The 21,548-nt window shown below is 63.1% G+C and overlaps 4 protein-coding genes across 5 annotated transcripts; 2 read left to right on the forward strand and 2 right to left on the reverse strand.

Annotated features, from left to right (window-relative positions):
- The first annotated feature begins 356 nt into the window (after positions 1-356).
- Positions 357-8,750, forward strand: VWA5B2 (von Willebrand factor A domain containing 5B2). Its single transcript, XM_058844160.1, has 20 exons — positions 357-572; positions 942-1,103; positions 1,427-1,640; positions 1,758-1,912; positions 2,335-2,466; positions 2,579-2,703; positions 2,831-3,001; positions 3,090-3,200; positions 3,326-3,528; positions 3,822-3,936; positions 4,012-4,197; positions 4,289-4,813; positions 5,893-6,118; positions 6,204-6,548; positions 6,618-6,755; positions 6,832-6,951; positions 7,187-7,264; positions 7,462-7,531; positions 7,759-7,867; positions 8,139-8,750. Exons 1-20 carry the CDS (start codon positions 434-436, stop codon positions 8,745-8,747), a joined length of 3,933 nt encoding a protein of 1,310 aa, XP_058700143.1. The 5' UTR covers positions 357-433; the 3' UTR covers positions 8,748-8,750.
- Positions 8,751-9,145: 395 nt separating this feature from the next.
- On the reverse strand, positions 9,146-12,321 carry ALG3 (ALG3 alpha-1,3- mannosyltransferase). 2 transcript variants are annotated; one of them, XM_058844166.1, is made up of 9 exons: positions 12,116-12,320; positions 11,584-11,683; positions 11,349-11,496; positions 11,014-11,174; positions 10,756-10,876; positions 10,289-10,494; positions 9,977-10,053; positions 9,640-9,784; positions 9,146-9,538 (listed from the first exon to the last, which is right to left on the reverse strand). In XM_058844166.1, the coding sequence occupies exons 1-9, from the start codon at positions 12,264-12,266 to the stop codon at positions 9,349-9,351; spliced, it is 1,299 nt and encodes a 432-aa protein (XP_058700149.1). In that variant the 5' UTR covers positions 12,267-12,320; the 3' UTR covers positions 9,146-9,348. The 2 variants fall into 2 exon arrangements, with proteins under 2 accessions (XP_058700149.1, XP_058700150.1); XM_058844167.1 differs by lacking the exon at positions 11,584-11,683 and having other exon boundaries at positions 12,116-12,321.
- On the forward strand, positions 12,298-17,281 carry EEF1AKMT4 (EEF1A lysine methyltransferase 4). The gene is made up of 3 exons (XM_058844168.1): positions 12,298-12,553; positions 13,415-13,698; positions 16,088-17,281. Exons 1-3 carry the CDS (start codon positions 12,382-12,384, stop codon positions 16,388-16,390), a joined length of 759 nt encoding a protein of 252 aa, XP_058700151.1. The 5' UTR covers positions 12,298-12,381; the 3' UTR covers positions 16,391-17,281.
- Positions 17,282-17,405: 124 nt separating this feature from the next.
- CAMK2N2 (calcium/calmodulin dependent protein kinase II inhibitor 2) lies at positions 17,406-21,437 on the reverse strand. Its single transcript, XM_058844169.1, has 2 exons — positions 21,163-21,437; positions 17,406-18,716 (listed from the first exon to the last, which is right to left on the reverse strand). Exons 1-2 carry the CDS (start codon positions 21,329-21,331, stop codon positions 18,646-18,648), a joined length of 240 nt encoding a protein of 79 aa, XP_058700152.1. The 5' UTR covers positions 21,332-21,437; the 3' UTR covers positions 17,406-18,645.
- Positions 21,438-21,548: the final 111 nt, after the last annotated feature.

Raw genomic sequence — 21,548 nt, forward strand, 5'->3', positions numbered from 1 at the left:
ATGGGAGCATCAGATTCACAGCCAGTAAAGGAGATGGCCTGGAGAGGTTCTGGAGCTGCTCTGGGGCGGCTCAGAGATGGCTGTATGCGGTTGGGCATTATCCATTCTGTCTAGGAGTCTCAGCTTGTATGCCGGCGTTTGGGGCTTGCATGTAACCACTGCCCACAGGAATTTTGTTGCCCTTTCTGTGGGCTCTTGTGGCTCCAGACCTGGTTTGCAGGTGGGCTGGGGTCCAAGGAGAGACCTGGTTCCAAGTCTATGTGTTCTGTGGATGCTAAAGAGAAGCCTGGGATGGGGGAGGGCTGGAGACCTGCTCCCTCTTGCAGGCTGGGCAGATGGAAATGGCTTGTGGGCAGAAGCCCCTTCCAGCTGATCCGTCCCTGAACATCCAGTGCCTGCCTTCCCTGTGCTCACAGCTGCCCACAGAGGGACCATGCCAGGCCTCTACACCCTCTTGTCCTGGGAGGCTCTGCCCCTGAAGAGCTCCACGGTGAAGGCTTGTGCCAACGGATATTCCCTGAGCATCACTGCTCACCTCACGTACACCAACCCGCACAAGGAGCCTGTGGAAGGTAAGGGAAGGCTATCAGGTCTAGCAGGGACCTGGGCTCCCTGCACAGTCCCCTGAAAGCCCCTGTGCTGGAGAGTATCCCAGCCCATCTGTGTCCCAGCCCCCAAACCCTGCTCAGTTTGGGGAGCAGAGATGGAGGCCACTGTCACTCACTGTGGGCAGGAGGAGAGTGAGACTGAACAGAGTCCCATCACAGAGGCACGGGAGGATTTCACCCTCCCTCTGGGTTAGTGAGGCTCTGGTCGCTCCCGTGTCTCACTTGCGTGCATCTCAGCGAGTCAGAGGGGCTCTCAGGGGGCTCCCGCGGGCTGCTCCGTGCCACAGCAATGGCCATGCCTGGATCTGCCTCGGGGCTCTCTCCCGCCTGCAGGCATCTTCATCTACCCGCTGGAGGAGTCGGAGGTGGTGGCCGGCTTTGAGGCAGCAGTGGGCAGCCGGCGGGTGACATTCCAGGTCCAGAACCGGCACCGGGTGCAGGACTGCTGCCTCCAGTGCAGCCTCAGCCCCGGCCGGCTGCGCTGCTGTGCCAGTGGTAAGTGCCATGGCATGGGTGGTGCTGTTGGGTGCTCCTGGCCAGGAGGCTCAGAACGAGCAGGGGGGAAGTGTGGGGGGATATGAGGGACTGAGAGCCCCTACCAGGGCACCCCAGTGCCTGGTGTGTCTCTGGGGCTGGAGATCTCAATGTCTCCTTTCCCCTCCCTGCACCTCTTCTGAGGCTCTGCCATCATTCACACAGCTTTGTGACACCTGTGCTCTGCTGTCATCTTTGGGAGCAATTAGGGCCACTAATGACCTCCTCCACAGCCCCACATGCCTCGCTGACCTGCCCCCATCTCTCGTCCCTCTCCTGCCCAGGCCACCTTGTCTTGGATGAGGATGTGGAGCGCTCCACCTTCATCATTGTCACTGGCACACTGTGCCCATCGGAGAGCCTGGCTGTCACCCTGAACACAGTGCAGGAGCTGCCCACGCTGCCAGATGGGGCCCTGCGCCTCCTCCTGCCCCCCATCCTCACACCCCACGTCCCCACCGACCCCGAGAGCGAGCCGGCAAGCTTGTGTGACGACAGGTTGGCTCTATGGTGATTTTCATGGCTTCCTCAGTCTCTGCCATCCCAGGGGGGCAATGCCAATGCTGGGCGAGCAGGGCTGGGGGGCAGGAGCCATCACCCCCTCTCCCCTTGCAGCCCCACCAGCTGTTTTGGGGCGCCAGGTGCCCGGAGCCAGTCACCCACTGTGGTACCTGTGGAGAGCGTGGATATCTTTCGGGGACGACCCTACAACCCTTTTCCTTACGAGTTCAACTTTGAGCTGCTGGTGAAGGGCCCCTGCTTGCTGGCAGGTAGGGGATGTGGCTTGAGTGTTACCACTTGGTTGTGTAAAAGCTCCTCAAAATGTGGGTGATATTCCCTGGTCCCTCTCTTCTAGTGAGGGCCTGTTCCTGGGCATCCTCATGAACTCCCTCCAGGCTAAAAAGCCCTTTTCCCATTCCACCCCTGGGGCTGGGACCCCACAAAGTCACCCTGCCTGTGCCTTTGGGCAGTTCTAGGTCAGCAGCCTCCTTCCCTGGGGTGATACGATGCACTGGGGAGAGGATGGGTGAGGAGGGGAAGATGGTTGGTTGGTGGGGGTGTGCTCCTTGCTGCTGGCCCAGTCATTCCCATTATCTCTGTCAGGAACAAGCCACTGCTGTGGGGCCTGGTGTGTGGGGGGCTGAGGAGGGGGTTTGTGAGGGACTTATCTGCTGCCTTCCCTTCTCTGCAGGGCTGGAGAGCCCATCACATGCCCTGAGAGCTGACGCTGACCCCTGGGCCTGTTCTGCCACCACCACCTGTGTCACCCTTGCTGAGCCCCACCACTATGACAGGGACCTGGAGATCATTCTCTACCCTTGTGGTGAGGGGAGATGGTGCCCTTGGAGGGTTCGAGGCATCACCACAGAAACATCCAGAGCATCCCTCAGCCCCTTGCAGCACAGGGTAGCTTGAAACTCTCCTGTGCCCTCCAGAGCCCCACAGCCCCCACCTGGTGATTGAGGATGGCACCATGACATATCCCGAGTATGAGGCACACATCCGGAGCCGCCGGGATTACGCACGGATTGCCAGGAAGGACAGCAGTGGCGACAGACAGGTGACAGGGCAGAGCTACTGCTGCCCCAGCCGGGAGGAGGACAGGGGGAGGTGGTGGGATGTGGGTGAGGAAGACCTTGGTGTGCTCTGGAGGGTGTGAGAGAGCCTCTGACTGGCCTGGCTCGCAGGTAGCTTTCGTGCAGAAGCGTTTCCACAAAGACATCTTCCCCAACCCCGTGCTGATGCTGAACTTCTGCCCGGCTGTGGAGGGCGTCCCCGGGGACCTGCAGAACGTCACCCGTGAGATCCTCTTCCTCATTGACCGCAGCGACACCATCAGTGGCCCTGACCTTGACAAGGTCAAGGTGAGGCACGGCCATGGGTCCAGGGGTGCTCCCTGGGTGGCCAGCCTTTAGCAGCTGTCCCTGGTCCCTGCTGTCACCTCAGGAGGCTTTGCTGGTGGCCCTGAAGAGCCTCCCTTCAGGAACACTGCTCAACCTCGCCAGCTTCGGCGCTGACATCAAGCCACTCTTCCCATCCAGTCGCCTCTGCAGCAACGTGAGTATCACAGGCAAATCCTGGGTATCCACTAACCCCTCTTTGTCCTCCTCCCGTCTCCTTGGCTTGGGGTAGGGGCTGGCGAGCCAGGGTACCGCTGCAAGGCCAGCTCTTTGTGCTGACAGGAGACCTTGCGGCGTGCCTGCGAGCACCTTGGTGGGCTGCGGGCGGACCCTGGCGGCACCAACCTCCTGGCAGCCCTGGGCTGGGCGCTGGCACAGCCCCTCCACCACGGCTACCCTCGCCAGCTATTCCTCTTCACCGGTGTGGCAGTGGGCAACGCAAGCAGGATCCTGCGGCTGGTGCGCAGGCAGGCCAGCACCGTCAGGTACGGCAGCGGCACCGCGGCAGGTCTCAGTGTTCTCTAAATCCCTCACGCCGTTCCCGCTGATTTCTCCTTGTGCAGCCTCAAATCTTACCTGCGCCTGCCCCAAGGGTGTCCTTCACCCATCGTGTCCCTCAGTCCATGGGCTCAGCCATTCCTGGGGTGCCCCAGCCCAGCACGGAGCCAGGGCAGCACTCTGGCTGTCAGACACCTCTGTCCATCCCTGCTAAGGGCTCACCACTGGGTGTGCCGGCCCCAGCCCAGCCGTGGCTTTCCATCCCCTGGCTCTCCTGCAGGTGCTTCAGCTTTGGCATGGGCCCACGGCCGTGCCGGCGGCTGCTGAAGGCCGTGGCCAAGCTGAGCCGGGGCCGTGCCGAGTTCCTGAGTTCGGCCGAGAGGCTGCAGCCCAAGGTAACACCCAGGCAGGGGCGTGGGGGGCACCGGGGACACCGCCATGTCTGACACTGTCTCCACTCGCCACCCCAGCTGATCAAGTCCCTGAAGAAGGCGATCGAGCCAGCCATCAGCGACATCACCATCGACTGGTATGTCCCTGACAGCATGGAGGCTCTGCTCTCACCCACCGAGCTCCCGGCCCTCTACCCCGGTGACCGCCTCATCAGCTACTGTGTCCTCTACAGCATCGCCCGCTTCGGTGGCAGGCGCCCGCTGGTACGACGGGCACTGGCCTGGGGAGGATGGCGTGGTCCCAGTGCATGGTCCCCCTGACTGGGGGGCTGATGGTGTCTTCTCTCTCTCCTAGGGCCAGGAAGGAGCTCGCCAGAGCTCCCGGGGTTCAGCCTTTCTCTCCCAGCAGGAAGTGCCCAGTCCTGGGGAGAGCCACCAGCCACCCCAGAGCAACCCAGGAACCGGGGATGCCTCCCTGGAGCTTTTTGCTGGAAGTACAGAGGTGTCAGAGAGGAGTGAGTGGGGTCTAGAGCTGGGGCTGGGGCAGCTGTGGGAGCCATGGGCTGACAGGGTGTGTGCTCACCGGGCAGGTATTGATCCTGTTTCTGGGGGAGACATCTGGAAGCGGATTTACCAGCCCTCCTACATCCAGGAGCAGTATGTCCTGACACACTGTTCTGTCAGCACTGACCGCAGCCAGGGGCTGCTCTCCCGCAGCTCCACCAGCAGCGAGTCCACTGGCTCCCGGGATGTGGCCCCCGAGGGTGGCTCCTCGGCCCCTGGTGCTGATGTCACCTCCCAGCAGGGCCAGAAGAGCCTGTCCCTCTGTGAATCCTCCACCAAATCTGCCCCGCTGCCCTCTGCCCCAGCTGGCACCAAGGTAAGGATACCAATGGGGTGCAGGAGCCCATGGTGTGGGGGTTGTTCATGGCTTAGCTGGAGCCTTGCTGCCCTGTTGTGCCCAGGCATCTGCCCACTGGGCTGGGAAACAGAGTGCTGTAGCCTGGATTTTAAGCAAGGATCAGCAATAGGTGCCGTGGGGATGATGTTCCTTGGGTGGTCTTGCTCTATTGAAGTGGGACAGCTGGGGACCAAGCAGCTGGTCCCTTAGTGTCCCTGGCCAGCAGTCAGCTGAGGGTCTAACAGACCCCTGAGCCAGCTCAGCGACACCTTAAAGCTGTGGAAACCAAAGGAAAATAGGTGGGCTGGCATCACATAACAAATCTATTGGGCTGGAGAGGAAGGGCTGGCTGGCTGGGCTTCAGCCCTCAGCCAACACTGCCAGACGCTTCATTAGCGATGGGCCACATCCCTGCTGCTTCATACCTGGCTTTAAAGCCCAGCTGGGTCACCGGGATGGGGCAAGGCAGCTGCCCTGGTGACGATGGCCCCAAGGTTTGGTGAGGCCAGCTGTCACCCAGCACCAGGACACACTCCTTCCCAATGGCACAGCTTAGGTAACCCGCTCCTGTCACACAGCAGCACAGCTGGTGACCTTTGCTGCTGAAATGTCAAGCATAAGTGATTTCCCTGCAGAGTAAATGATCCTCCCAGCTCCCTGCTGCTGGGATGAGAGGTGGCATGGGTGCCACTGCCCTGACATGGCTTTTAGGGGAAGCATCTCAATGTAGGGACATCACTCTACACTGGGAAATGCATCCCATTGTAACACCATCCAGCTTGAATATCCTACTTAACCTCACTTCTGCACACACACAAATCCCTGGCAACTCCAGCATTAGCCTGAGTCAGTCCCCAGGGATGTTTGCAAACTCCTCTGTGGGTGCTTCCCATGTCTGTGGTGCCAGGCAAGCATCCCTGGGAGGCAGCTGGTGCCAGCCTGGGGCTGATGACAGCCAAGACTCCAGCCAGCAGCCGGAGAGGCGCAGGTGCCCCATCGCAGCTCAGAGCAATCTGGGCTCTCTGCTGGGCTTGCCAACAGCCTTGTCCCCACTGCAGGTCACGGTGGCCCTGAGCACAGAGGAGCTGGCACGGCAGAAGAAGGCACTGGCACGTGCTGCCTTGGCTGGGCGCAGCTTTTCCACGCCACACGGGGAGCTGGATGCCCATCGGCTCTGCCAAGCCTTGGAAAAGGTGTCACAGAAGAGGAACCAGTCCTTGGAGGGGCAGCTGGATGAGCTGGGACCCCAACCACGGCAAATGCAGCCCAGCGCAGCGGAGTCAAGTGTGTGCTGGCTCTGGGGACGAGGTTGGTGAGGATGGAGCTGGGTGCCCCTGCCGTGCTGAGCCCACCCTTTGCCGTTGCTCAGATAACCTCCTCTCGCCCACCCACCTGGACTGGGACATGCTGGTGGAGCCCTCCTACCTCTTCAGTGCCTCGCCAGCGCCCGAGCCAGGGCAGCCCAGCCTGGACGATGCCAGCATGCCCCTGCGCTGCCAGGTGGTGATCCATGCACTGCGAGCAGGCAAGCCGGTGTCCTGGGAAGTGACAGCCTCACTGGAGTCACTGCTGCAGCCCCGGGAGGGGCCGGGCAGGGAGGACCCGCCACGGCGGGTGGCCAAAGCCTGGGACAAGCCGCTGCATCGCCTGGCAGCGCGTTCCGTCGTCCGGGACAATGAGAGCGTGGCACAGCGAGAAGCCAAGCTGGAGCAGGGTGAGTGCTGGGGCGGCTGCCTGGGGCGGCTCCCGCAGCCCCCCGCTCTAACCGCATTGCTCTGGGCAGGTTTTGCCCGTCGGTTCCGCCTGAAAGCCGTGCAAACCAGCAAAGCCTGCAACGTACCTTCCCTCTACACCCGCCTGGTGCCCGTGGACGGTGCCACACAGGCAGCCCTGCCTGCAGCCCCCGAGGTGTGGGGCATAGGTACGGGCAAGGACCTGGTGGGATGGGGAGGGGGCAGCAAGGGGACAGAGGGTTGAGGTGCCACCATCCCTTGCAGCTGGCTCAGCCAGCCGGACACGAGCCGCTGCAGCAGGGAACTGGCACCACCGGAGCTCCTCAGCGGGTCAGGGACAGCAGCAGGATGCAGAGGAGCAGGATGAGGCCCCTGGCGCTGCAGGTACTGACTTAGACCTTTATGTCAATTTGTGCTCCCCAGGGTTCTGCACAGAGACCCACAGCTGGTCGCTGTGTGGGGCTGGGCCTGCCTGGGGTGCTGTGGATATCCGGAAAGAGGCATCTGCCCTATACTGGGGAGGGGGATGTGGCAGGACAGCATAGCAGCTCCTGAGAGCAGCTGTGAGCCATAATGGTCCCTGGAGCCTGGGGCCCCACAAGACTTTGCTCTTTTGCAGAGCGAGACGAGATTCCCAGGTCTCCAGGCAGCATCTCCTCCCCTACCTTTGGCTGGGAAAAGCGGAACTACTCAAATGGTGTGTCCATACTGGAGGGGGCCAAGGATGAGGGTGGGAGATGGGGTACCCTCAATGCCCTGCCACAGCTGGAGTATCCACTGTGCCTGCAATACCCTGGGCACATGGGCTGAGCTGCCCGGCCAGGTACTGGGCAGTGGGACACACCTCTGGGTGCATCATGTTCCCACTGTGCTTAACTCTCCCCCCCCTTGCAGGGCCTCCATCCAGCCCCTCCACCACCTCTATGGGCTCCCAGAAATCCACAGAGAGCACTGCAGGCTCCAGGTGACACTGTGGGGTGGGGGGATGCAAGGGACCAAAAATGGCACATTGTGGGGCGAGGGGGACAGTGCCACTTTTTGGAGCTGCTGGTCCCATGTCACCTGCCAGCTCCTTCAGCTTAAGTGGCGGGGGGGGGTTTGGTGTTCCAGCCCCTTCCCTGCAGCAGTTTGGTGTCCAGCTGCCATTCAGGAATTCCTCCCAGTCCTGTTATTTTGCCTGTGACCCCACAGGTTTAGCCTGAGCAGGCGCAGGGGTCCCAGCCTGGTGCTGCGCCCGCAGTGCCTCAGCCCAGAAAGCGAGCGCTCCAGCAACCACGCGAGCCATGACTACCTCCCGCTGGTAAGGACCTGCTCCCTGTCCCCAGTCCCCATCCCAGCAGGGGGACCCGCCCTGCTGGGCACCAGCTGAGCCACCCAGGTCACGCCTGGCAGAATGAGCAGTGGAAGATGCTCCCAGTAGGTGCTTGCTCAGCCCTGCTATGTCCTTAAATGTCTCTGGGGATCCTGGCTGGCTTTTTGGGGGGCATTAGAGTGTCCCTGTGTGCCAGGGACACTCCTGCAGCCCCCGGTGTTTGCCTGCCCCCCCACTCGTCTGTCCCCTCTCCTTGCAGGTGCAGCTGCAGCAAGCCCGGGGGCCATTCCAGCTCACTGAGAGTTTCTCTGAAGTGGTGCAGATCCCCTTGGACCGCCTGCGCCGGGCCTCCCCCTATGCCTCCCACCGTGCCAGCCTCAGCCCTGTGTCCCCAGGGGCCAGAAGCATGCCTGAGGCAGGACCTGGAGCTGAGGAGGCTCAGGAGCCCATTGCAGCCCTGCAGCCCAGCTCGCCCACATCCCGGAGCACTTGCTCCGAGGTGCCCAGCGCAGCCGTGTGGGCGCAGGCAGACAGCGGGCACGGCTCCGAGTCCGACACCGGGCCCCACTCTGCTGCCCCCTCTGAGGCTGGTGTGAGCTGTCAGGATATGGGGCCAGAGGACCTGGAGAGTGCCAGCTGGGCCACGGCAGTGGCTTTGGCGTGGCTGGAGCATCGCTGCGCTGGGTTCTTCGAGGAGTGGGAGCTGGTGGCAGCCAAGGCGGATGCGTGGCTGCAGGCACAGCGCCTGCCCGAGGGGGTGGACGTGGGCTGCCTCAAAGGGGCAGCCAGGCACTTGTTCCTGCTGCTCCGTCACTGGGACGAGAACATCAAGCTGAACATGCTGTGCTACGACCCCAACAACGTCTGACGGCCGCCCGAGGGGCCAATAAAGACACCTGGCTCCAAGCCAGCTGCACTGGTGTTTCTGTTTCCAGCAGAGAGCTGCTGGCTCCATTCAGGCCATGCCAGGACTCACCAGAATCCTAGGAGGGGGTCACCCCCTTCCCAGCCATCTCTGGTGGGAGGGAGCAGGCAGGGGTATAGGAAAAGCTGTACTGGCGGGATTCATGGGCTCTGGTTCCATCAAGGCAAACGAAACCTTGAGGCAAAGCAGTTTTGCAGCTCCTCTGTTTGAACCTTACCCCAGAGGCTCCTGCTCAGCCCTGGGCACCCCCTTCCCACAGCAAGGAAGTGAGAGTGCCCATGGCTCTACAAGCTGCTCTGCCTTCCCTCAGGTGGGGGAAGTCCAGGGACAGCTGTTCTGACACCATCACAGGACAAGGATTTTGGGGAAGGACACTTCCCTTTATTTGGGAAGTCCTGCCTTTTCAGGGTCCCCACACCCTGCCCCCTTTGCACAGTTCCAGTGCTCATGGCCCTCTGTGGGCAGCCCGGGAGTCAAGTGGGAAAAGAGCAGGCAGATGGGGCAGTTCCAGAGGCCAGTTCCCACTGGCCAGTCATCCCCACTCTCACTGGGCTTTCTTAGACACGGCTGTGGGTTTCCTGCCCGGTGGAGGGGTGTGCGACACTGGTGTAGGGGCTGTGCCGTACCAGAGTTGGAGCAGGATGAGTCCATGGCAGATGTGCAGGGAAAGGGAGCTGCAGACTGTGGAGGGGTAAGTGTTCCAGCAGAGCTCGATCACGCCCAGCAGCAGCACCCTGTGCAGGGGGAAAGCTGGGGGTCAGCATGGGGGGCACACCAGCCATCCTCACTCCCAGACCCCCAGCAGATGGGTGCTCCCCTCCCTGCCAGCACATACTTGGGCATGTGTGCGAGCTTGGTGGTCGGGGTGCACCAGAGTAAGTAGGGCAGTGTGTGGAAATACCAGACGTAGAACTGGTAGTGCAGGGAGCGGCTGCAGCAGACACCCAGGAAGTTGGAGGAGAAGAGGATAAAGACAATCCATGCACTGGCATTAAGGGGGCAAACACAGGAGACTGAAGGTGTGATCCCACAACAGCTCCTCAGCTGTCCAGCATAGCTCCTTTCCCCAGGGCAGGCTGGTACAACAGCACTACATGACCTGGAACTCAACCAGGTTTCGCCCTGCCCTGCCCTCTCCCTCTCTCCTCGCTGCCCACCCTGCCAAAGGATATTGTTGACAGTCAAGCGAGGGGATGCGGGTTTCCTTTTGGCAGGATCCTTCAACAGAGTCAGGATGTTCTCCTTGGAACTGAGGAGAAAGAACAAACATTGATCTCAGCTGCTGAAAGTCTCTCCCACCCCAATGTTCCGCTGTGAGCCACAATGCATGGGCCGTACATTCCCCAAAACAGAACAGTAACTGCCCTCCAACCCACACCTGCAATCCCAGGACTGCAGCACTGCGGGGGCAGGGGAGTCATGGATCTGTATCCTGCACATGGGATTGGCAGGAATCAACACCTGTGGGGAACCCCAGGTCTCACCTGTGCCACCGGTGCAGTGCAAAGAGCCCCAGGCCCGCCAGGTGAGCCAGGAGCAGAGCAGCATGGAAGACTCGATTCTGGAAAACCTCTTCTGGGAGGAAGCGCCAGTTCACTGTCCATTTGAACTGGAACTGGCGGCCCAGGTCAAAGGAGCGGGTCAGGTACCCCACAGGGTTCACCAGCAGGAAGGGCAGGCCCAGAACCACCTGCCAGGGACACACCAGCATCAGCACAGAGCTCTCCACCAGGTCACGGTCACCCCGGCTACCTCCTGAGAAGCCCAGTGCCACGTGTGGTGACGACAGTCAGCCAAAGATGAAAGTCATTTGAGTTAGATTATTTATCAACACCCAGCTTGCTGCTTACAGCCAGAGATGCTGGTACCACTGTCTCCACCCATGGCTCTGCAGCCTGGCAAGGCAGCCCACTATTCCCTGCTACTGCAGCCAGCCCAAACAGGGACCCACCTGGAGCAGGGCACAGATGCAGAGCTTGGGGATACAGCCCAGGAGACCAAACCGTTGCAGGAGGAGGAAGAGGAGTCCAGGGGCAAAGAGCAGGATGTTCATCTTCACCGACACAGCCAGGCTGAGCAGGAAGCTGCATTACCACTGTGGAGCCCACACGGGAGCCCAGGCAGCCCCTGAGCCAAGCGCAGCCTCCTCCTGGGGCTGAGCTGGCTCGCACACCCAGCACCCCATGGGGAGCACCCCCCAGCCCCTCACCTGAAGAGGAGGCAGCCCCAGGACCAGCGCTCCTCCAGGAAGAGGTTGATGGCGAGGAAGAGAATGGCCATGGCCACAGGGTCATTAAAGAGCCGCAGGACAAAGATGGAGTGGATGCGATACGAGGCACAGCACATGAAGAAGAAAACATACGGAGGGACCTTGCAGGGGACAGAGACACAGAGGGGTCATCAGCAGCCTGTCCTGGAGTCCCTGCTGCTGCTGAGCTCCTCCAAACCTCAGCCCTGTGTCCTTTTCTCAGGGCCGGGGGCTCAGCAGAGCCCTCCCCAGGCGAAGACCCGAGGCGGCCGGCAGGAGCCCTGGCCTCAGTGTACCTTGCTGGTTCGGCAGTAGATGCGGAAGACGAGGAGCAGGTTGAGGAGGTAGAGGCCGGCGAAGAGGTACTGCGCCAGGCGGATGTCGGAACCGCGGCCCGTAGCGTGGTACAGCCCCAGGAAGATGTACACGAAGCCGGCGGGGTAGCTGTGGGGAGACGGGAGTGAGGGGCCGGGCCCTGCGGCCCCTCCGGGAGCCGCCGGTCACGGAGAGCTGCGTGTCCCTGTCACTCACACCAGTGGCCCGGTGTCACCCTTCAGCTGGGTGTAGTCGAGGGTGCCGTTGGCGAAACCCTCCACCTCCTGCATGTAGGCCTTCCAGTCGATCTCGGTGTCTGCGGGACGGCTGGGTCAGCTGGGCCTCGGAGGGCACTGCAGGCGGCGTGGGGGATGACCCACCTCCGAACCAGCCAGCCTGACCCTGTGCCTCCCTGCAGTGCTGTCGGCACGGGCTCTTCCCCTGCCGGCCACATCCAGGACCCCCAGCCCAGCCCTGTGTCCCTCCCCTGCCCCATCCAGGCGCCCCCGACCGCTCCTATCCCCCTGTCCGGGGGATGCTGTCACCCGAGGGGCCGGGGCAGCTCTGTCCCCCTGCCCGCGGCATCCCCGCCCGCCGGCGCTGCCCCAGGACCATCCCCGCCATCACCTCCCGCCCCGGGGCCGAGCTGTCCCTGCCCCCGGACCGCCCCGCGCTGTCCTGGACCGGCCCCGCCATCCCCGGGGGCAGCCCCAGGCAGCGCCAGGCCGGGCCGGGCCCCGGCACTCACAGGGGACCCTGCGGATGACCCAGAGGTTGACGCCGCCCTCGGCCAGGCAGAGGCAGGCGGCCACCAGCGGGGTGTAGCGGGGCTCCAGCAGCGCCGCCCGCCGCTCCCGCCATGCCCGCCGCAGCGCCGCCGCCCCCCGCCCCGCCGCCATTCCGCTCCGTGTTTCCGCCCGGAGCGCTTAGCGCGGCGCACCCGCCCGGGCCGGAAGCCGCACGTGGGGGCGCGGGCGGCACGTGGCGCCCGGTGCTCCCGCCCCGCTCCCGGGCATGGAGCGGCGGCGCTCGCCCGCCGCCCTCCCCCGGTACGGGCGGCGCCGATTCTGGGACGCGCTGTACCGGCGGGAGGGCGCCGAGACCCGTGAGTGGCTGGGGGGGCTCTCCCGGTTTCTCCCGCAGTTGGAGCCCGAGCTGCGCCCCGGTGACCGCATCCTCGTCCTCGGTACGTGCCCCGTGCCCGGCGTGCCCGGTGGAGGGCGGGCGGGCGGGGCTCGGGGTCCCGCCGGTGGATGCGCTAGCGCTAGCCACCAGGGGGCGGTGTGGCACCGGGCCGGTACCGGGAGCTGCGCCCAGCCCGGCCCGGGGGTGGCCCCAGTATCGGGGGTGCTGGCGGGCAGCGGGACGGGTATAACCGCCCCGTAATCCCACCTGCGCTCTGATCCGCCGCCGGGCCGGCGGGATTAAGCGGGTGTAATCACCGATCCTGTTAGCGGATCAGCCGCTGCCAGCCGCGCTTAATAGCCCCCAAGTCCGCCCCCCTCCCCGGGATTCCCCCGCGGCCCCCCCGGTGATCGGCCGAGCTCCGGTGGAGCGGCTCCGAGGGGAGGGCTTGGCAGCGGGGCTCTCCCCGTGTCTCCTCGTGCTATTAAGACACCAGTTCTTCCATCCCTCTCTTCATTGCACCCAGTTAAACCCCCCGCCGAAGTTTCCTAATTTCCCACTGGAGTTATCCAGCAGGCTCTTGGGGACACGGCCGGCTCCTGCCCCACAGCGCTGCGGGAGGGGTAACTGGGGACACCCCTTGCCTCTATCCTGCCTCCAGCATCCCCACACATCCCACCCCAAGGTGAGGGATCAGCTGTGCAGGGCTGCCCCACCCAGGATAGGAGCCCAAAGCACCTACCTGGCAGGACAGGGATAATTAATGAGTAGCCCAACACTCACTAACTGGCATCAAAGCGATGACCTGCCCCTCCCAGCAGCCCCAGCCCACCCGCACCCTCCCCTGGACCACAGGAACAGAGCTGGGGTGCCAGCACCCCCACTGGCACCCCGAGCCCTGTGTGAGCTGTGCCCCACACAGGCTGTGGCAACAGCTCCCTGAGCTACGACCTGCACGAGCTGGGCTACACCGACGTCACCAGCATCGACTTCTCCCCCGCCTGCATCGCGGCCATGCGCGCCCGCTACGCCCGCTGCCCTGGCCTGCGCTGGGCCGTCATGGACATCCGCGCCCTCGCCTTCCCCGACGCCTCCTTTGACGTGGTGCTGGAGAAGGGCACCCTTGATGTGCTTATGGTGGAGGAAACTGACCCCTGGGACGTCTCGCCTCAGGCAGCCGCCGCGATGCGCCGGGTGCTGGCAGAGGTACGGGGTGGGGGGACCTGAGTAGGGGTGCAGAGGGTGGACCCCATCCCCATTTGGGGTGGGGGAACGTGCAGAGTGCTTCCTCACCACCTTGCTTCCCTGTGGGTGCCCCAGCCAGTGTTTCTGTCCTCCCAGTTGGTGCTACCCCCTCGGCTATGCTGCAGGGGAGCAGCTGGGGGGCTCCCAGCACTCCTGGGGGTGGGAGACTGCCCCCTCTTACACCCCATAATTTCCTCCCCAGGGAAGTGGATGGAGCAGGATGTGTCCCTGAGTCCTGCTGGGGGACTGGATGACCCCTCTCTTTATTTGCATGCTAAATACAAAGAGTTGGTAGGAAAATGGGCCCCGTGCTAGCATGGGTGGCTGTAAGGGACCTAGGGGGGCACACCGAGGTGGCCCTGCTTGCCCAGGGCAAGGTGATGACCGTGGGGCTGGGAGAGCTCTGGCCCCCCCTGCACCCCCCCCCAGCTTCGATCGCTTTAGCCGGGGTCCCCATCATCCGGTCTGGTGTTGCCATGGCAACTCCCATCAGCATCGACAGGGCCATGGCGTTGCCACGGGGACGGGTGATGCCTCGGGGCCCCGTTAATTGGCGGTGTCGGGACCGGATTGAACCTGTCCCGGCGCGGGGGTGCGGATCCTGGCAGCCTCTCCCACCCTGCGGGAATAACTGCCAGGATAATTAATTGCTGCACCTCGCTGGCACCCTGGGGTGCAGGCAGGGGGTGCTGGAAGGGTGCTCGTGGCTGTGGACAACCCTCCCAGTCCTCTCTTGCCTCGCTGAGCCTGTGAGGGAGTGCAACCCCCAGCAGGGCAGTGGGGCTGGCTCGCTATCCGTGCCCTGCCCTCCTTGCCAGCGCTGCTGCCTGTCCTTGTCATTTTGCCAAAACGGCAGGGATTTAATTTTCCCTTTTTTTTTTCCCTTTTTAATCCTCTGCTCAATCCCTGCCCTCCCCCAGCATCGCTGGGTACCAACTTCCACCCGCAGCTGGTCCCTGCTGTCCTCACCCCCAGGGGGATTCGCTGGGTGTTCCCACCTGCTCACTGCTTTGGGGGTCCCTTCAGAGGGGTCTATCCATGATACCTCCCTTCCCACCCCCATCCCCCTTCACTGGGGGGGTTCACAGCCTCTGTCTTCCTCTCCCTGGGGGGATGTAAGGACCTGAAAATCCACCCTGCCTGTGAGGACACCCCAGGGACACCCTGTCCCAGCGAACTGGGGACAGAGGGTGTGGCGGGTGCCGGAGCGGGAAGCCTCCCCCCTGCTCCGGCTGATGGATGGGAAGGTTTCCTGTGCTCGTCTCTAAGCAACGGCCATTATTGCTCTATTAACGAGGGTTGGGATGCGGACATGCAGGATGCCTTGCTCAGTTCCAGCCGGAGATCCCTGCCTGCCCCCACCTCTGGGGACCCCCCTCCCCGGGGGGAGGGTTGGGAAGCTGTGGGGTCTTCCCAGGGCAGATTTGCTTAGCAGGAGGGATACTGAGCTGGGTGTCCAGAGAGGGATGCAGGGACCTGCCTTCCCTTTTTCCTGGCCAAAACCAGTAAGGTTTGGTTCAAAAGCCACCGCTGCAGCAGGGGAGGACACACAAGCTGCCTGTCCCCTCGGCTGGCCCCAGCCAGAGCTTCCCAGCTGGAGCTTCCCAGCAGGATTAAACCAGAGCTCGGGAAACCCCCCACTTGGCCCCCAGCCCTGTCCCCTGCAGTGGTGACTCTGCCCTTGCCAGGGGGGGTCTGGGGGTGTCCCCGCCTGGGGCAGGGTGCCGAGGAGGGGGCTGGACGCCCGCCCGCCCCAGGCACTGCCTTTGCATGCTGAGCACGCGGGTGCTGGCCGTAAAAGCCTTTTGACATTGGATAAAGCCAAGCAAGAAAATTGATGTTCTTTTCCATCCTGTTAGCGGGGCTTAATTCCAGCAGGGAGAAAATGGTGATTAAAAGCATTGAGTCCTTTCCTATCAAACCCCCCCGCATCCCCCTCTGATTCTGGGCGTTGGTGGTGGGGTAGTACTGGGTGGTCTGGGGAGGGGTGGGTGGGATGGGTGTTCCATGCTGTGCTTGAGGGACCCTGTGCTCAGAAGGGTAGAGCTTTTCCCTGTGCCAGGGTTGGGTTTCCATGATGTCTGCTGTGGCTAGGAATGAAGAATTTTGGGGTGCAGGGAGAGGTGGGGCATGGGGACCCCTGATTGCCCTGCCCTGTGGGTGGTCTGGGGACAGGGCAGAACCAGGGTGTCTCTTGGGGGGATCAAGGTTAGGACAAGAGATTTGGGGTTGTGATGGGAAAGGCTGGGAGGGGTCTTTAGCCGATGGTGATGGGGTCCCTGGGAACAGGGCCGAAGTAGTGAACCTCACTGTGTTCCCCCACCACATCCTGGGGGTTTTGCTGACACAGGTGAGCCGGGTGCTGCGCCCAGGGGGCTGCTTCATCTCCATCACCTTCGCCCAGCCCCACTTCCGCAAGCCTCACTATGCCCAGGAGGCCTTTGGCTGGTCCCTGCGCCACGCTGCCTGTGGGGACGGGGACGCCGGTGCCTTCCACTACTTCCTCTACGTCATGCGCAAGGGGCAGCCCCTGGACCCCCGTGACGTGGCCTTGGGGCGCCGGCTGCACCAGCCACCCCCGCCCCCCGCCCCGCCACCGCCCCCTGCCCCCCCGGACGACGATGAGGACTATCTCCTTGCCATCCAGCTGTGAACCGAGGGAGCTTTCCCAACCTCCCCCCACCCAATAAAGCCTTAAGATGCTCCATCCTCACAGATGGGAGATAGGCAAGCAGTGCATCCCCCTGCAAGCTGCCCAGTGATGTGGATAATGGGAGGAAAGAGTGGGATACTTGGCCTCCTTTGTGGGGCACAGACTTGCTCTGGTGATTCTGTGCCCCCTCCCTGGCCTTTCCTTGCTGAGCTGGAGAGCAGCCAGGAGTTCAGGCTTTGCAGCCAGTAATGAAACCAAATCGGGTTTAATTTCACCCATCCATCTTGTGGGGAGTGGCTCCCAGCCCCCCATCCCTTCCCCTTGGCCCAGGCAGCTGGGCTGAGGGCAGAATGGGGGGGCAGGATTGGGGTGCCCACTGCTCCACCCCCCACCCCATTCTGCACCAGGACCCCTGCCCCAGCCTTCCTGGCCATGGGGGTGTGCAAGGGCACTGTGTCCTTGTCACCCCCACCCAAGTAGTGGAGGGTCCAGGCTGGAATGTGCCACATGGGACAGGGAGTGCCACAGGGCAGGAAGGGCAGCACATCTGCCTCTGTCCCCGTTCCTGCCTGTGGTGACAATCACATGCAGCTGGCCCGTGTCCCCCTGTGCCTGGGGCCAGCAGCACGGTGACACATGTGTGCCAGGGTGGGTGACAGGGTGGGCCAGATGTGTGCTGGTGGGACTGGCAGTGTGTGTGTGCTGGTGTGGCAGGTACATGTGTGCCACTGGCAATGTCCCCAGAGGATCTTTGGGCACCAACTCCCTCTGGGGTGGGCAAAGGGGACCCTTCCTGGGCGGGACGGTGGTGACACCCCAGAGGCACACGCTGCTGGGCTGCCATTTCAGGCAGAAGGTGTAAGTGGGTCAGCCAGCGGCTCCCCCTGCACCAGGAGCCAGCAAAGGGCCCCAGGGTCAGCCCCATCCTGGCCGTGCCACCCCATGCCACAGACGCCCCAAAAACCAACTGGCACGAGGAAGGGACAGAAAGGAGAAGGTGGCTGCCGGCTTCACCTGGGTACATGAATGTATTTTATTCATTGCATTTTGTTCACCAGTACAGTGAAAAATGGCATTTAAATTTACAATGGATCATTCGTAGAACATCATGACACAAGTATATTTTTTTTCTTTTTTTTTTCTTTTTTTTTTTCAGGTTTTTGTTTGGGTTTTTTTTTTGTTGTGGATTTTTTTTTTTTTTTTTTTTGCGTCGTTGTCTCCATAAATGCCACTCGTAGGTTATTGAAAAAGATGACAAGTTTCTCATGCACATCAGAACCCCCCGAGAAGCTATTTAAAAAATAAAATTAAATTAAAGTACAAAATTAAAAACAACGACTCAGGCCGGTCCCTGCCCTCCCCACTCTCCCCTGACCCCACCACCCTCAAGGGAGTGCTGGGACCCCCCCTGGCACCTGCAGCTGGCCCCGGTGGGCTCTGCCCCGGTGCTGCCGGGAGGGAACTGCAGCGGCCGGTGATGCTGCCAAACCCTCCGGTGCTCCTGCTGCCTGCCAGCGGGGGGTCGGGCCAGGGGTCCCTGCTCCCCTCCCTCCTCCTGTGGCTTTCCTCATGCTCTCTCCATCACTCTCGCCCCCCTTTCATTTTTGCCCTCGTTTTTTTCTTCTTTTTTTGTCTTTTTTTTTCTTATGGAAAAAAATATGAACCTTTTTTTTTTTTTTTGTCGGTTGGTTGGTTGGTTTCGTTTGTTTTCTCGATGCAGTTACTTCGACATCTCAACGTCAGCAGATCGTTTTTAACAAAGATTCGGATATAAAAATACAAATATGAGGAGTTTCTGTTTAAAAAGAAGCGTGCCGGAGTGGTGGGGCTGACCCTCGGCCCCCGGGCCGGCCGCCCGGGCCACCAAGCTCATGCAAAAAACGATGGAGCAAAAAATGTCTCTGGACAGCAGCGCTCCCCCCCTGCTCATGGGGCCGGGTCGGCCCGGAATTCGGGGACCCTCCGCCAAGGAGGATGGGGGGGACGCGCCGCGGAGCAGGGGGCTGGACCCCTTCCCCGGGGAGGGGGGTCTTCGCCCAGGGTGGGGGGCTCGGCGGTTTGTCCCAGCCCCGGGGGAGGCGGAGGGGTAAAGTGCATGGCTCGGGGGGGGGTGGTGGTGGCTGCAGGGCCCCCCCCCGGGCCGGGGGGGTGGGCAGCGGGCATGGCCTCCCCCTCCTCGTCGGCGGTCCAGCCAGCATGCGGGGCGGCGGGCTGGAGCGGGGCTCGGCCGGCGGGTCCTGGCGGCGGGTCCCGGCTTACACCCCCGGCGGCGACTTCTCCGTCATGCCCTTGAGCACCTCGTCTATCCGGTCATCCTCGATCACCACTGCGGGGACAGGCGGGGGGCGCGTGGGCGAGGGGACTCGACAGCCTCTGCCCCTCTACCCCGGCTCTCACCCCGCTCAGGCTCCAGCTGTGCCCCCAGGTGCCGGGCAGCGGGATGAAGGGGGTTCAGGTGGGTACAACCGGCATGAAGGGTGGGGGATCGCCCCCCCTGCTCGGCTTGGGTAGGGGCAGCATCCCCCCCTGTAGCCAGCCGGCTGCCTCTGGATGGGTGATTAGGGAAGGGGGGGCAGGAATAGACCAGGAAGGACCCCCCCTCCTCTCTGCGGCAGGCGCTGATGAGAGCAACAGGACTGGAATGGGTAATGACCCAGCGGGGGGGGCACCGCCTGCTCGGCGGGGGTGGCAGCCAGACCCCCATCAGCATCACCCGCTGCGCAGGACACCCACCCTCACCATCGGCATCGCTGCTGGGGGAGCCGGACAGCCCCCCACCAGCACGGCGGGCTGCACAAACCCACATCGGCATCACCATGGGGGGCTGGAGAGTCCCCCATCATGTCACCGTCCAGAGAGACCCCCTTCAGCATCACCCACTGGGCAGCCCCCTCCCCAGCAGCAGCAGTAGCAGCGGTGGGAGGCTGGACAGACCCCCAGCAGCATCACTAGGGAGCTACACACACACACCTTCCCCTTACCCCACACCATGACCGGCTGGGCAGGTGCCCCCCATCGACATCACTCTGGGGGCAGAGGACAGACCCCCACCTCAATATCACAACTAGGGTGGTCAGTGATGCCCCCCATCACCCCCCTGGGGGTGGATTAACCAGGAAACCCCCCCCATCACTAGAATCACTGAGAGAGCAGATGGATCCCCTCCAACACTACCAAGGGAGAACCATCCCCCCAACACCCCGGGGGTGCTGCTAGACCCAGCCTCCACCACCGCAAAAGGGGGCAGTGGAGCACGCAGCACTCACCCCTGTGGGGCTGGGGTGTATTTGAGCGGGGGAGCAACTCTCCCCCCCCTCCTTGTCCCTGCAGCTTAAGGAAGGTTGTTTGCCTATGGAGGACCCCCAAGCAGGTGTGATGGGGGGCTGCAGGAAAAGCGGGGGCCATTTTTAAGGGTCCCCAAGGCATTGGGGAGGATCAATGGTGACAGATCAGGGTGCAGGCAGGAGAGGGGGGCAGTTATTTGGGTCCTGATGGAAGCAGGGGAGATGCTGCTGGGGTCTCTGCGGCAGGTGGTAAACGAGGGGGCAGGACACAGGCTCATGGAGTCCTGGAGGAACAGTAAAATGGTGGGGGGGGGATTTGCTGATCAGCATGGCCAGAGGCTGCTGGTGGTCTCTGCGGCAGGCAGAAACGGGAAGGGAGAGAGGTTTAAGGGGCCAGGGGGGCTGTTCCTGGTGATCCTCAGATAAAGGCTTGTTTATACAGAATGAGAGGGGGGCAGTCCCAGGGGTGCTGAGGAGCAGTTCCGAGGGGTCCCAGGGGCACTCGTGGAGGTGCTGGGGGATAGTCCCAGGGGCAGTCCCAGGGATGCTGCAGGGTAATCCCAGGGGTAGTCCCAGAATGAGGCGGGGGCTGTTGCAGGGCAGCACTGGGGAAACAGCGTGGTGTCTGGAGCAGGAGATGGGGGAGCCTGTGGTTTTGGGGGCGGGTGTCAGTCACAGAGCTGGGGAGTCTCAGGGTTGCCGGGGGACAGCGCTGGAACTGATGTAGGGCAGAGATGGAGATTCTGGGGATGCTGGGGGCTGTGCCGGGGGTGGCAGGGGACAGTACTGGGGATGCAAGGCAGAGCCGGGAGTCGCAGGAATGCTGTGGGGCAGTGCTGGGGATGTTGCAGGGCAGAGACAGGGGTTGCCATGGGGCAGAACTGGGAATACAAAGGCAGAATCGGGAGTCTGGGGATCTCGTGGGGTGATGTTAGGGGAGCCGGGGATGCCAGGGAAGCAAGGGCAGAATCGTGGATCCTGGGGTTGCTACGGGAAGGTGCTGGGGATGCAAGGGCCAGTGCCGGAGATGCCGGGGGGCAGTGCGAGGGATGCTGCAGGGCAGAGCCGGGGACGCTGCAGGGCAGAGCCAGGGATACTGCAGGGCAGAGCCGGGGATTCCAGGGCAGAGTCGGGAATGCAAGGACAGATGCGGGGGTCCCGGGGATGCCGTGGGGCAGCGTCAGGGATGCAGGAGGCAGTGCCGGGGACGTTGCAGGACAGATGTGGGGGTTCCGAGGATGCCGTGGGGCAGTGCCGGGGATGCAGGAGTCAGCACCAGGGATAAAAGGACAGATCCGGGGGTCTCGGGGATGCCGTGGGGCAGCGCCGCGGATGCAGGAGCCAGTGTCAGGGATGCCGGGGATGCTGCAGGGCACATCCGAGGGTCCCGGGACAAACCCGGGGATGCTGAAGGGCAGATGCGGGGGTCCCGGGGATGCCGCGGGGCTGAGGCGGGGTTGGGGGGGCAGAGGCGGGGGTCGGCGGTACCTCTCTTGGCGCGGCCGATCTGTCCCAGCTTGGGGGGCCGCTTGCCCTGGTTGCCCCCGAAGAAGGCGTTGGTGTCCTGCAGGCGGCAGCTGAAGGGCAGCTCCCCCGCCTCGGGCTCGGCGCCGTAGCGGCCCACCTTGTCCTCGCCGTAGGGCAGCACCTGCGACATGGCGGGGCCGAGCGGGCCGAGCCGCGCCGCGCCGAGCCGGGAGCCGGTCTGCGGCGGCGGCGGCGGCGGCGGGGAGGAAACCCGGGCGGAAGGATGAAGTCATGCATCCGGGGGGAGCGGGGACCCCCCCGGCGGGGGGCGGCTCCGGAGCGCCGCGGCCCGGCCCGGCCCGGCCAGGACAGAGCCGGGGGACCCCCGCGGGCGGTGGCCGGTGCCC

Source organism: Poecile atricapillus, chromosome 8 (genome assembly GCF_030490865.1).
Source record: "Poecile atricapillus isolate bPoeAtr1 chromosome 8, bPoeAtr1.hap1, whole genome shotgun sequence".
In the NCBI taxonomy this organism is placed as follows: Eukaryota; Metazoa; Chordata; class Aves; order Passeriformes; family Paridae; genus Poecile; species Poecile atricapillus.

What these genes read in the sequence shown, in the direction of transcription:
- ALG3 (XM_058844166.1), bottom strand. Translation starts at nt 12,266, where the DNA reads ATGGCGGCGGGGCGGGGGGCGGCGGCGCTGCGGCGGGCATGGCGGGAG. An exon ending in GGTGACACCGGGCCACTGGT is followed by an intron (nt 11,497 to 11,583) that starts GTGAGTGACAGG and finishes GTCTCCCCACAG; the next exon opens with CTACCCCGCCGGCTTCGTGT. An exon ending in TCTACTGCCGAACCAGCAAG is followed by an intron (nt 11,175 to 11,348) that starts GTACACTGAGGC and finishes GTCCCCTGCAAG; the next exon opens with GTCCCTCCGTATGTTTTCTT.
- CAMK2N2 (XM_058844169.1), bottom strand. Translation starts at nt 21,331, where the DNA reads ATGTCGCAGGTGCTGCCCTACGGCGAGGACAAGGTGGGCCGCTACGGC. An exon ending in GATCGGCCGCGCCAAGAGAG is followed by an intron (nt 18,717 to 21,162) that starts GTACCGCCGACC and finishes CTGTCCCCGCAG; the next exon opens with TGGTGATCGAGGATGACCGG.
- EEF1AKMT4 (XM_058844168.1), top strand. Translation starts at nt 12,382, where the DNA reads ATGGAGCGGCGGCGCTCGCCCGCCGCCCTCCCCCGGTACGGGCGGCGC. An exon ending in TGACCGCATCCTCGTCCTCG is followed by an intron (nt 12,554 to 13,414) that starts GTACGTGCCCCG and finishes TGCCCCACACAG; the next exon opens with GCTGTGGCAACAGCTCCCTG. An exon ending in TGCGCCGGGTGCTGGCAGAG is followed by an intron (nt 13,699 to 16,087) that starts GTACGGGGTGGG and finishes TTGCTGACACAG; the next exon opens with GTGAGCCGGGTGCTGCGCCC.
- VWA5B2 (XM_058844160.1), top strand. Translation starts at nt 434, where the DNA reads ATGCCAGGCCTCTACACCCTCTTGTCCTGGGAGGCTCTGCCCCTGAAG. An exon ending in ACAGCAGTGGCGACAGACAG is followed by an intron (nt 2,704 to 2,830) that starts GTGACAGGGCAG and finishes CCTGGCTCGCAG; the next exon opens with GTAGCTTTCGTGCAGAAGCG. An exon ending in CCAGTCGCCTCTGCAGCAAC is followed by an intron (nt 3,201 to 3,325) that starts GTGAGTATCACA and finishes TTGTGCTGACAG; the next exon opens with GAGACCTTGCGGCGTGCCTG.